This window comes from Oryctolagus cuniculus, chromosome 10 (genome assembly GCF_964237555.1).
Source record: "Oryctolagus cuniculus chromosome 10, mOryCun1.1, whole genome shotgun sequence".
In the NCBI taxonomy this organism is placed as follows: Eukaryota; Metazoa; Chordata; class Mammalia; order Lagomorpha; family Leporidae; genus Oryctolagus; species Oryctolagus cuniculus.
The window spans coordinates 15,122,054-15,135,073 of NC_091441.1; the positions used below are offsets into that span (position 1 = coordinate 15,122,054).

At 41.3% G+C, this 13,020-nt stretch overlaps 1 protein-coding gene across 1 annotated transcript in view; it reads right to left on the reverse strand.

Annotated features, from left to right (window-relative positions):
• Window positions 1-607: 607 nt before the first annotated feature.
• The window catches only part of SERPINB5 (serpin family B member 5), a 29,600-nt gene continuing 17,187 nt past the window's right edge, over window positions 608-13,020 (reverse strand). Inside the window, exons 5-7 of the mRNA XM_002713632.5 lie at window positions 12,016-12,158; window positions 6,927-7,094; window positions 608-2,089 (exon numbers count right to left, since the gene is read on the reverse strand). Of these exons, the coding sequence (XP_002713678.1) occupies window positions 1,697-2,089; window positions 6,927-7,094; window positions 12,016-12,158 (704 nt within the window). The 3' untranslated portion in view covers window positions 608-1,696. The remainder of the gene's footprint in view (window positions 2,090-6,926; window positions 7,095-12,015; window positions 12,159-13,020) is intronic.

Here is a 13,020-nt window from a genome sequence, read left to right on the forward strand (position 1 = left end):
GAAGGAATGTCACAACCTACAGAAAAATAGACCCTTTTGGTAGTGAATTAATAAATGAATCTGCAACACAGATAGCTTATCACATCAACTTTAAACATTTTTTTTTTTTGACAGGCAGAGGGGACAGTGAGAGAGAGAGACAGAGTGAAAGGTCTTCCTTTGCCGTTGGCTCACCCTCCAATGGCCGCCGCGGCTGGCACGCTGCAGCCGGCGCACCGCGCCGATCCGATGGCAAGAGCCAGGTGCTTATTTTGGTCTCCCATGGGGTGCAGGGCCCAAGCACTTGGGCCATCCTCCACTGCACTCCCTGGCCACAGCAGAGAGCTGGCCTAGAAGAGGGGCAACAGGGACAGAATCCGGCGCCCTGACCGAGACTAGAACTTGGTGTGCCAGTGCCGCAATGCGGAGGATTAGCCTAGTGAGCCGCGGCACCGGTCTAAACATTATTATTAATGCAAGTGACAAACTCTGTATCTAAAGTAACTAAATCCATAGACCTGGAAACAAAATGTGTCAGGACAGTGTGAGCATAGCTTTACTTATATTTTCTAAAGATGCTGGGTTCCTTTATTTTCCCACTATCACAGTAAACAAAAAGACAAGTTCCTTCAACACATAAAATTACTTTATTAGCTATTGCAAAAGTCTCTGTCAATTCAGGTTCCTGGTATGAGACATCCAAAACCATTTAGTAACCCCTGCCCCCAGTCTAGCACCACTAAATGACCAGGTGGGATGTCTATCAAGAATGAGAGTCAATTATTAAGAAGATATGAGCTTTTTGGGGGTGAGGGGGGTTCTTATACTTTCACTACTATAGGAATGTATTTCCATATCCCACATTCAAAAATCTAAAAAATGTTCTGCCAACAAAATTTTTCATTAGTTTATGTCAGTTCATTTGCCAGTAAAAGCTGATCTCTTATGGCTTACTTAGAGTCATTACTTAGCTATTTTATGTGTATATTCTACATTTTGTTGCAAAAATTTTGTACAGTGCTGTCTCAGATCCTATCAATGAAGTTGATACATAACATGCCATGTGTATCACATGTTACCTTTCTAAAATCTCAGAATTCAGAGTTTGAATAACAATATCTATTTCCCATAGTTTAACATGGGAACTTCTTAGCCTGAATATATGCCCAAGAGTCTAATACACTACAGTTTCTTTAGTTTTTCGGGAAATGAGATTGTCTAGAAAATTCTACATCTCAGTGAAGAAAGGCAAAGTTCTGGGGATAAGATCCTCCAGATATTTTCTTGTAGAAGAAGGTATTTCTGGCAATAACCCAGACAGTTTGACAAATACAGGGGTACATTAAAAACTTAATAGAAAAATGGAGTTAAAGGGTAAGCTTATTTTCTGGTACAAAAAAAAAAAAAACTGAAATCCAGGCATAGTACTTTTTATAATACTCATTTTCCATGACCTTTTTAAAGACCCCTCATGACAAATAAATATTTTTACTCTAAGATGACTACTGTTCATTAAAAGCACGTCCTTATCTTTTGTGGAGAACAAGGGAAATGAAAGAATTGGAAAGGAAGGGCCCATTACTGTGGAGGCTACACAGGAAAAGTACAAGTTGCTTCCTGATCCAGGAACATTAACAATATACTGTATTTAGAAAGTGATTCTCTGGATGCAGAGCTTGTAGACAAGTCCAAAGGGACTTAACTTGTGCTACCCTGCTTAAGGAGAACAGAACTTGCCAAAGAAAATGATGTTTCGAGTTTTGTTGTGCCTGATGATGTAAATAAATGGGTGGTCAGCATTGAACTCATCCTTGTGTTGCAGGATCCGTGATCCAGGCACCTCTATGGACTCTCCCCCATCTTCATTTATTTCCAAGCACACTCTGTGAATAACGTGTGATAGGGCCACTCCCTTGGTCTCTGACATTCCAGAAAAATCAGAGGTATTTTCATCAAAGATAGTTTTCAGCCCTAGATTTTCCAGGCTAGCTTTGGGATCAATCATCTTTTCCACCTTAAATTTTGGAATGGAGAGTTTGACTTTGGCATTAGCCATGGTGCTAGGATTTGTCCACTGCAACAGCGTCTCTGAGTTGAGCTGTTTCTCAATCTGAAAGACAAAAAGGAAAGGAAATTATTGTAGGAAGGAATAAAGTTACAACATCTTCAGCAGACTCATAGAATGATAACTGCTTTAAGTAACACTCTGATCTCAGAATCAGCCCTTAAGGCATTCTTGTCTGGCTGAAAAGCCCATGAGAGCATTTCAAGCATGGAAAGCCAAGATACTGAGGCAAAAAAAAAAAAAAAAAATATTCTCCATGAAGAATCTCTGTGAGATCCCAATGGAAAGAAGTGGCCATCAAAGAAGGATATACTTTTCTCTAAAGAGAACAGAGAACTTCCACTTTGCTAATGGCCTTGTCTAAATACTGACGGAGATAGTGGATTCAAAAGGTTTCCATAGCCTAGACAGCTCATGTCAAGAGCCTCAGGTGGTCACTGACATCATACATAAAAGTGTTAATTGTTAAATTAACAACAGGAATCTCTGTGCACTTGCTTCCCATGCAGGACCTCTATCCTCAATGAGTTGTATTATGAGAGTTAAATGTGATACTTATTCTTTAACAGTTTGTGTGTGTGCATGTGTGTGCAAATTGTTGAAATCTTTACTTAGTATAGAGTTGGTCTTCTATGTACAAAGTTAATTGAAAATTAATCTTAATAGAGAATGGGACTGGGAAGGGGAGAGGGAGGAGGAGGAGGGGTGTGAGTGTGAGTGGGAGGGCAGGTATGGTGGGAAGAACTACTATATTCCTAAGGTTGCACATATGAAATTTGTCTTCCTTAAAAAATAAATTAATTAAGCTGGCACCGTGGCTCACTAGGCTAATCCTCTGCCTTGTGGCTCCGGCACACCAGGTTCTAGTCCAGGTTGGGGCGCCGGATTCTGTCCCGGTTGCCCCTCTTCCAGGCCAGCTCTCTGCTATGGCCCAGGAGTGCAGTGGAGGATGGCCCAAGTCCTAGGGCCCTGCACCCCATGGGAGACCAGGATAAGTACCTGGCTCCTGCCATCGGATCAGCACAGTGCACCAGCCACGGCGGCCATTGGAGGATGAACCAACGGCAAAAGGAAGACCTTCCTCTCTGTCTCTTTCTCTCACTGTCCACTCTGCCTGTCAAAAAAAAATTAATTAATATTTTTTAAAAATCTTATATGAGAAAAATATTCTTGTGAACCCAGTTTCAAAGCTGTATGGGTGAACCACCAGCTTGGTTCTCCTCCCAACCCTACAGCAATTATCCCCTTGCACTGGAATGTAAGAGCAGGGTTTTTATTTGCTTTCAGTTATAAAGTAGCTATAGAAGCAGATACACGGGTTTTGTTGCATACACAATAGTAAAATGAATATAACATTAGAAAGGTTTTTATATGTATTTCTTGAATACTTCTTATAGTCTCTATATAGAAATCCAGGATATTGTTGTGGTAGGCATGGAATCAAATTTAATAACTCAAGTTAAAGCTAAAGTCACTCTTCTTTTACAATGGAAACATGGACTCTCTCTGAGTTGTTCTTTAATATCACAGGTGGTGACTGCGTCCATTTCAGCTGGTCTGAAAAATGAGAGATGCAGTGAAGCACAAAATTACTCAGTCGTCACACTCTTCATTGAGCAAATCATAAATTGCTGCTTGCCCTTTCTCCACTGGTTGGAGGCAAAAGAAGGACACATACACCAGGGGATAATGATATAGTTAACTGTTACTACCACGGAACAATATTGCACCCGCATGCTCACACAGAACTGATAAAGATCAAGGACATGGCAAGGTCACAGGCTGTTGTATTTCTCTTTGTTATGAGAGAAGGGATCATTTGATTCTCTTATTAACCTATTATAATGGCTTTTCAGTGGATATGGTTTCATTTAAGATAAATTATTAGAATCAAAAGATTATTTAAAAAAATAGAGGTTTTGAGCCAACTGGTATATGCTCTTGTCCGTTTGTCACTCAGGAGTGGTGAAAAGGGGGAGAATCCACCGTCACTCAAAGGAACCATTTTATACTTGTAAACGTGTTGGCCTGTGCCCCACAATTCACAGAAATACCTCCAAATATGACATTTGGAAACAGGGTTGTTTCCAGTGTAATTAGCTGAGATGAGGTCACCCAAAGTGCCTGATGTCCTTACACAAAAGGAGAGTCTGGACAGAGACAGTCGCAAACACAGGGCAATGCCCTGCAAGGGGGAAGGCAGGAGGCAGTGAAGTATCTTCCAAGAGTGTCAAAGGTGGCCAGCAACCTTCCAGAAGGCAGAAGTGGGACACAGAACACTCACAACCCTTGGAAAGAACCAACCCTGCTAACGCCTGATCTGAGATTTGTAAATCCCACAACTATGAGAAAATGAAGTTCTGTTGCACTCAAGCCACCCACTTCATGGTGCTCTGTTATGGTGGCCCTGACACACACAATATGTGTTTTTAGATATTCCTTCCTGAAACTCAAAATACAGTTTTCTTCACTGAAATGCATTATGAATAAAACACTGGTGTTTGCATGAGGGCACTTTAAATATGGTAAAATCCAAGGCAAACACGTAATGGCTGAGATCAAAGCATAAAATGCAGTGGAAAAGAAAGAGAACAACACATCAAAGTAGGATGCGGAAAGAAATCATGATCCAGTTGATAAAAAGAAGATACAACATAGTGACCAGTGGTAGGACGGGGACTGGCTTAGACTGTCCCCTGGAATTCAGGTATAACTGAGCCCTGACTGGAAATACAACAGTTAATCCCTGGCTCTTTAAGTCTAAGGAATGACGCATGCACTGTTTTTTCATAGCACATGTTTTCCACGAATTTTTTGAACCCCTAATATATATGATTTCAAAATTTTTGCATGAAAATAATTTTTTAACTTATTATTGATTTAAGAATCAGAGAGACAGACAGACAGAGAAAGAAAGAAAGCTCTCAGCCTGCTTTTTCACTCCCCCAAAGGCTCACAATGGCAAGAGCTGGACCAGAGCCCCAGCCAGGAGCCAGGAACACAACCCAGGGTGGTAGGAACCAATTACTTGCGCTATCACTGCTGCCTCCTAAGGTTCACATTAGCAGGATGCTGGAATCAGGAGATCAGGAGCCAAAAGTGGGCATTAAGTCCAGGCTCTCCGGAATGAGATGCAGGCATCCCCACCAGAGTTTTTAACTGCTAAACCAAGCACCTGCCCATCCAGAAACTTATTGAAGTATAATAAAATCTCATTTACATGTATGTATGTAGTAAAAACTCATAAACATAAAACAAAAGGAACAAACCTTAACGTAAACAGTGGGCTTCTTATAATAATATATCAATGTTGACTCATCAAAGGTAATAACTGTACCACACTAAAGCAAGACGCTAATAATAGAGAAACTGCAGGACTGGGAAGAGGAGGACTATACGGGAAGTCTCTATATTCTCTGCTCATTTTTTTATAACCCTAAAACTACTCTAAAAGTAGTCTCTACTACTTCTTGAAAAAGGAAAAAAGCTTTTGTTCTCTGGAGAGTAGACCAAGAAGTATATGTGATATGCTGCTAAGATAAGAAGGCACTTAAGCCTGGAGTTAGGAACATGGCTCCAACTTCCTGGGCTCAAACCCCAAGTCTACCTCCCATTGACTAGTTAGGTGACTGTTGGCCAGTTATCTGCCCCTCTGCTCACCAGTTCCTCATGAGCAAATAAGAGTCTGGCAATAATTTCTAACTCATTGGACTGTTGTAGAAGTTAAATGAGATCACGCAACCTGGCATCATGTAAGTACCAAAATAATGTTGGCTACTTCTTTTTTTTTTTAACTTTTATTTAATGAATATAGATTTCCAAAGTACAGCTTATGGACTGCAATGGCTTCCCCCCACCCTCCAATGACTTCCCTCCCACCCACAACCCTCCCCTTTCCCGCTCTCTCTCCCCTTCCATTCACATCAAGATTCATTTTCAATTTTCTATATATACAGAAGATCAGTTTAGTATACATTAAGTAAAGATTTCAACAGTTTGCACCCACATAGAAACACAAAGTGAAAAATACTGTTTGAGTACTCATTATAGCATTAAATCTCAATGTACAGCACATTAAGGACAGAGATCCTACATGAGGAGTAAGTGCACAGTGACTCCTGTTGTTGACTTAACAAATTGACACTCCTGTTTATGGCATCAGTAATCTCCCTATGCTCCAGTCATGAGTTTCCAAGGCTATGGAAGCCTTTTGAGTTCTCCAGCTCTTATCTTATTTAGACAAGGTCATAGTCAAAGTGGAAGTTCTCTCCTCCCTTCAGAGAAAGGTACCTCCTTCTTTGAAGACCTATTCTTTCCACTGGGATCTCACTCATAGAGATCTTTCATTTAGGTTTTGTTTTGTTTTTGTTTTTGTTTTTGTTTTTGTTTTTTTTTGCCAGAGTGTCTTGGCTTTCCATGCCTAAAATACTCTCATGGGCTTTTCAGCTGGATCCGAATGGCTTTAGGGCTGATTCTGAGGCCAGAGTGCTGTTTAGGACATCTGCCATTCTATGAGTCTGCTGTGTATCTCACTTCCCATGTTGGATCACTCTCCCCTTTATTTATTCTATCGGTTAGTATTAGCAGGTACTAGACTTGTTTATGTGATCCCTTTGACTCTTAGTCCTTTCATTATGATCAATTGTGAACTGAAATTGATCACTTGGACTAGTGAGATGGCATTGGTACATTGTTGGCTACTTCTAATATCAAAGAGGAAAGGCCCAGAAAAGACTTTGCAATCCTTGGAAGTGACCAAGCCAGTGGCGAGGAAGGCAGGGCGGCCACCCACTTCTCACAGCCCCACACAGCATTGTCCCTGCACCACTCTGCCATAGAGGGGCAGGGGGACTTTCACAGTGAGCACCTGCTCCATCTTTACCTTCTCCAAGCCTGTCGACTCGTCCTCCACATCCTTGGGCAGCAGGATGAGCATGCTGAGATGTTTATTTTGAAAAGGAAGCTCAATGACCTTACAATTGATGTCATCAATGTTGCCCATACAGAAGGTAGCTTCCATATTCATCATCTGCACTGGTTTGGAGTCTGTCTGTTGAAGAAGAAACATCTGGACTGCTTACTTCCCAATTACGTAACAGAAATAAATATGCATACATACATATGAGCATATACACACACAGAAACACATGCACATATATACTGCACATACACACACAAGCCTATATGTATGGGAACACAGAGTCACGTGTATGTGCATATATATATGCACACATGTACATATACATACATACGCAGCCTTGGTCTTGAGATAACTGTGTCAAAAAGGCTTATAATGCACCCACTTGGATCCAAAAGGCACCCAAACCATCAGAGACATCCTGTGAAGAGCTTATGGCTTCCTTTGAAATGTCACTGTGTGCTTTGTAATTTCCCATTTCATACATTATAGGACTATATGTAATACCATAGTTGCATACATAAAACTTTTACTCAACATGTTGGCAAAGTTTAAGTTAGTCTTAATACATGCCTATAATTATGAGATCTTTTCTCTTGGTTGGGCTGACTTAAAAGTAAATTTGAACACAAATGCAAATATCTATTTGTACAGTTTTTCCTAATAAAATACCCAAGTTAAATACCTAGCTTACAGCAGAACAATACCACCATCAGTTTGAGTCACCCACTCCTCCCAGCATTGGCACCTACTCTGATCTGAGCAGCAGAGATGCAGTATTGAGAACCTTGGGTTCTAGTCCCAGGTGTGACATAAACAGATGTGACCTTCAGCAAGTCACTTTACCTCTCTGGGTCTCAGTATCTTTGTCAGTGCAACTAGGGAATTGGAAAATTCAGAACAATGGCTACCACTGGGGAAGAAGGGAGAGGAATAGGAGAGCATGAGGCCCAAGGCAGGGTGGGGTAGCAGAGGACACACAAAAGGCCATGCAATTGTCATAATATTTTCTATTGAAAATGTCTCAAACAATCAAGGCAAAATGTTAGGTTTATAAAGTTGGTTGGGGGGGGGGGGCAGTGCTGTGGTGCAGTGGGTTAACGCCCTGACCTGAAGCACTGGCATCCCATATGGGCGCCGGTTCGAGACCCGGCTGCTCCACTTCTTGTCCAGCTCTCTACTGTGGCCTGGGAAAGCAATAGAAAATGGCCTAAGTCCTTGGGTCCCTGCACCCACGTGGGAGACCTGGAAGAAGCACCTGGCTCCTGGCTTTGGATCAGCGCAGCTCTGGCCGTTGCAGCCATCTGGGGAGTGAACCACCCGATGGAAGACCTCTCTCTCTCTCTGTGTCTCTCTCTCTCCTCTGCCTCTCCTCTCTCTGTGTCACTCTGACTTTCAAATATATAAATAAATAAATATTTTTTAAAAAAAGTTGGTTGGGAAGTCCACTGGTGTTTGCTTGACTGCCCTCTGTAATTTTTGCATATTTAATTTTATGATTTTAGAAAATGAGAATGCTTGAAAGAAATTATCTCAAGATCCCTTTCAGCTCCAGTACACTACATGGTCCTCTCACCATGGGACTCAAGGTCTTAACTACCCCGGCCTTGATCTCCAGGAACCACCCCAGGCCTTTTCTTCTCTCTGCCCATGGTAACATGTGAACTCCTGCCCCTGTTACAGAGGTGACCGAGTTTATAAAGAAAAATTATGAATTCACACTAAGAAGTAAAAGACTGATAGAAATTCAGTGTGACTTCTTGTTGTGATATACACTTTCTATTGAGTATTTGCCTGTTAACTGACCCTCATGGGGTGAAATTTCATGCTTTATATCGGCCTGCAGGGATAACACTGCAGTAAAGCTTGTGTCTGAGATCTCAGACAAAGAACTGATCCTTACCAAACACCTCTGTCAAGCACAGCTCCACCTCACTTATTTTACTTTCTTACACTCCTCAGTTGTAACACCGGTCACAGTGTTAGACACATTCACATGACCGTCTCAACCTCCCCTCCCACTAGAATACAATCAAAGCAGAAAATATGTATTATTATGTTGATATATGCCAACATATAGCAATTACTCACTAAACATTTGGTTGATAAATAGTTGAAGATTTTAACTCCATATATAACCAGAAACTAAATTAGAATAGAAAGACATTCTACTTTTGAAATTAACTAATAAGCCTTTCATTTACTTCTCCTAAAGAAAATACAGGTTTGTTATCCATCAGGTTATACTGCTAGTCGTTTCTGGAAATGCATATGGTTGTAGCCTCCAAATCTGTCATGAATTTCATTCGTCAGCAGAATACAGGTACAATAAACCCTTTTTCCAAAACACAAATTAGGATATATCCTCTGAATATCATTAAATATTTATCCCAGAAAATACATACCTATAAGTACGTAAAAATCCATAAATATATAAAAAGAAAAGGCACTAAACTTCTAATAATATAACTACTCCAATTTAGTGTATTCCTTAAAGAGAACACCACAGGACATGAGACAAAATTTAGTCCTGTCCCCCAAAAAGTTTGGGAGTTGGAGCCAGTGTTGTGCCATAGAAGGTAAAGCTGCCGCCTACAATGCCAGCATCCATATGGGCACCAGTTCAATTGCCAGTTGTTCCACTTTTGATTCAGCTCCCTGCTAATGGCCTGGGAAAAGCAGAAGAAGATGGCCCAAATGCTTGGGCTCTGCCACCCATTTGGGAAACCTGGAAGAAGTTCCTGGCTCCTGGCTTCGAATTGTGCCAGTCCTGACCATTACAGCCATCTGGGGAGTGTACCAGTGGATGGAATATTCTCTCTTTCTCTCTCTCTCTCCCTCTCTCTCTCTCTCTCTCTCTATCACTAACTCACTCTCTCTCTCTCTCTCTCCCCCTTTCCCCCTCTCTCTCTCTAACTCTGACTTTCAAACAGATAAATAAATCTTTAAAAAAAACAACTTTAGGAGCTGACAAAAGCAATTCAAAGGAATCAAAGGAAAAGTACCAGCAATTGCATTCAAAAGGAGGGTATATCCACAAACAGCCCTGGGTGGTATTTTATATTCTTATTAAATGAAATATTTGTTAATTCAAACACCTATTAATTCTATTAATAATAGAGTCTGGGTTTCCAGGATCTGACACAGTGTAGCTTTATGATTTATTAAGAAGCATAAAGCACTCATAATTCCTCCCTTCTCAGAAGACATTTATTAAAACTTCCTTACATGTAAAAACTACACTTGGTGTGGTTGACACAAAAGTTCAATTAGTCACTTGACTAATTACATTTTGTGATGTAGCCCTGGAGCTTTAACAAGAAACACCTTTAGCAATACATTTCAGATTTTACTTACCAACGTAAGGGCCCTTTGCCAGCCCTTCTCAAGGTAGATGGCCAACCACTAATTGAATGTACCAGAGGGGGTCTCTATCACCAGCAAGACAGTGTGGACACAGTTGAGGCCACTGGGACCCACACCTCCTCACCTCCCAGTGGAAAGTAAAGCCATGATCCACTTCAGTTCCAAATAAAAGATGACACTAGGTCCAAAAGCCATCCACAGCAAGAGGCTGTGTGTGGAAAAAATGCAGAGCCTGAGGAGCCGCATGTTGTGTCCCTAGCATCTCAGACCATCTGTGGTGTTCAGGGCCAGTCCTGGCCCTAGCATTCAGCATTGGGAAGACCACTGCAGCCAGGAACAAGAATCAAAATGAGGCCTGCGTCCTGGCTCCCCAGTATCCCACAACAACCATGGGTTATTTTGAGTAGGTAAGGAGCAATAATGGAATAGTGGCTATTGTCCTCTCCCAATGAAAATGCAAACAACAGCAACCAAATTTTGTCTGATGATGACTGTTTAATCAAAATAATCCTTGAAGAATGACTGAGCATTCATTCAGCAAATTTGCAAAGCATTTGCTATTGTGCAAGGGATTGTAAACACTGAAGAGAATAAGGCATGTCCCTACCCTTAAGTCCTTGCACTAGGAGAAGATCTAAGTGTGTAAGAAAGTGGGAGGAGTAATATGAAGAAAAACTCCAGGGGAACAAAGCAAGAGTAATGGAAGCCAGCTAATCCAGGCGTAGGCTGTATCTTGAAGAACTTTTCCTCTTTGGTTCTAGCATGAGAAGGTGTTTCTGTACTTGGCAAAAATAAAAGCAATTGATGCTAAGTACTCTGGGTGTTAAGAGAAACCTGAAAGTTGAAATTGATGCCTAGGACTACAAAGTAAATAAGCTGCCTTCAAGTACTGTGCTAACCTGTTGTGCTGTTGCTGTACGTCTCAGTTCTTACCACACCAGATTGCACCAAATGACACCAAATCATGTTATCCTGTACGTTTCCTTAGGTTCTCCACTGGAATAGGTCAATTTCCCAGTTTCAGTTCTTTGATTTTATTGACAAAGGGTGTATCTTACCTATTTCTAGTAATTCATTTTTACACAACTACCTCAACCGTATTAATGAGACTACTATGTCAAACAGCCTTCTCATTCTTCCCCATGATGGCTCCCAGTGGTGGAGAGGAGGAAGTTATACTTTTTCTGCACAGCCGAGAAGTACCAGAAAGCACCTTATGAAGTATAAAAGAAAATACCAGAAGCATATACCTCACTATCAACAGGTGAGAAAATAAGGTCATAGAGGAATTAATCAATAAGGAACAAAATTTCTACATTGTCAGGTTTCTTGATAATCCTAAGGCCTTTAACAGTAGTGTTTTATTTGTTTTCTTTTCTTGATGAAGGTCCCAAATATTTGCAGCTATTTTCCAGTTGCTAGTTTAGCTTTACCCACTGAGATACAAGTTCCATAAAGTATCACTCAACTCAGACCCTGAAGACTCCCTGTAAAGGAATGGAGGAGCATCTCTGTTTATGGTTCTTTCTTACTCTGTCACTTTCCTCACAGCTGCTCATCCCAGGAAAACACTTTGCCTTCCATGCCATCATTTTCCTCATTAGAATAAATTGTGCGCCTGTATCTACTGCTGCAATTTTTCAGATGTATAGTTGGAATCCTCTCACCACTACCTGCTGCCACATACCTTGTTGACTCTGAAGGGGCATTCTTTTGTTTCTGATTCAGGAAATTTCTTCATCCACTTCCCGACAAAGTAGGCAGCATTCACCACAAGGATTTTGGTCTGGTCATTTATATTGTTGTCACCTAGAATGTTCTCAAAGTGGCCTGCAAATAGTTTTAGAAGACCACAAATAGAAAAATTATTCTTCCGAACTGCATCTGACATTTACACGCATGGGGTGTTTACACCATGTAAGCCTCATAGCCCAGATCATCTCATATGAAATGGGCACTTTTCCCTCCTTCCATCTCGCCACCGCCAGACTTACCAAACCTAGAATATGAGACTTGGCCTTTATGACTCCTGAACAAAAATGTATGCTCTCTTGCCTCACACTTGAGCCTCTTCTCAGCATTTTCATGTATACCATCTCCCTCTTTTCACAATGGTCATTTAAGGCAAAGGTCACTGTTCCCATTCCACAGTTGAGGAAACTGAGGATCAGAGAGACTAAGTGGAAATCCTAATCCACTCAGCTGGAAAGCGTGTCTAAGGCCATGGAACTCTCCCTTTCACCTCACAGCTCTGCACTCCCTCCCCAGTTGGACTCCTTGCAGGAAGGTTGTTTACTTCAAGGTCAAATGCAATACCAGGAGTTCAATCACAACTATAATTAGTATAGAGCTCACATATCCAATAGCCAAAACAATTCAATGGTGATAATCCACCAATAAAAAAAATTTCAGGCAAGTATTTGGCCTAGTAGTTAAGATGCTGCTTGGGATGCCAATACCCTATATCAGATTGCCTGGGTTCAAGTCTCAGTTTCACTCAAAATTCCAGGGTCCTGCTAATGCAGACCCTGGAAACAGCAGGGTATGGCTCAAGTAGTATTCCTGCCACCATGGGGGAAACCTGGATTAGGTTACCAGGTCCCAGCTTTGGTGGCCAGACTGTTGTAGGTGTTGGGAAAGTGAACCAGAAGATGGAAACTCTCTTGAGTGCTCACTCTCTCTTTCTCAAAAA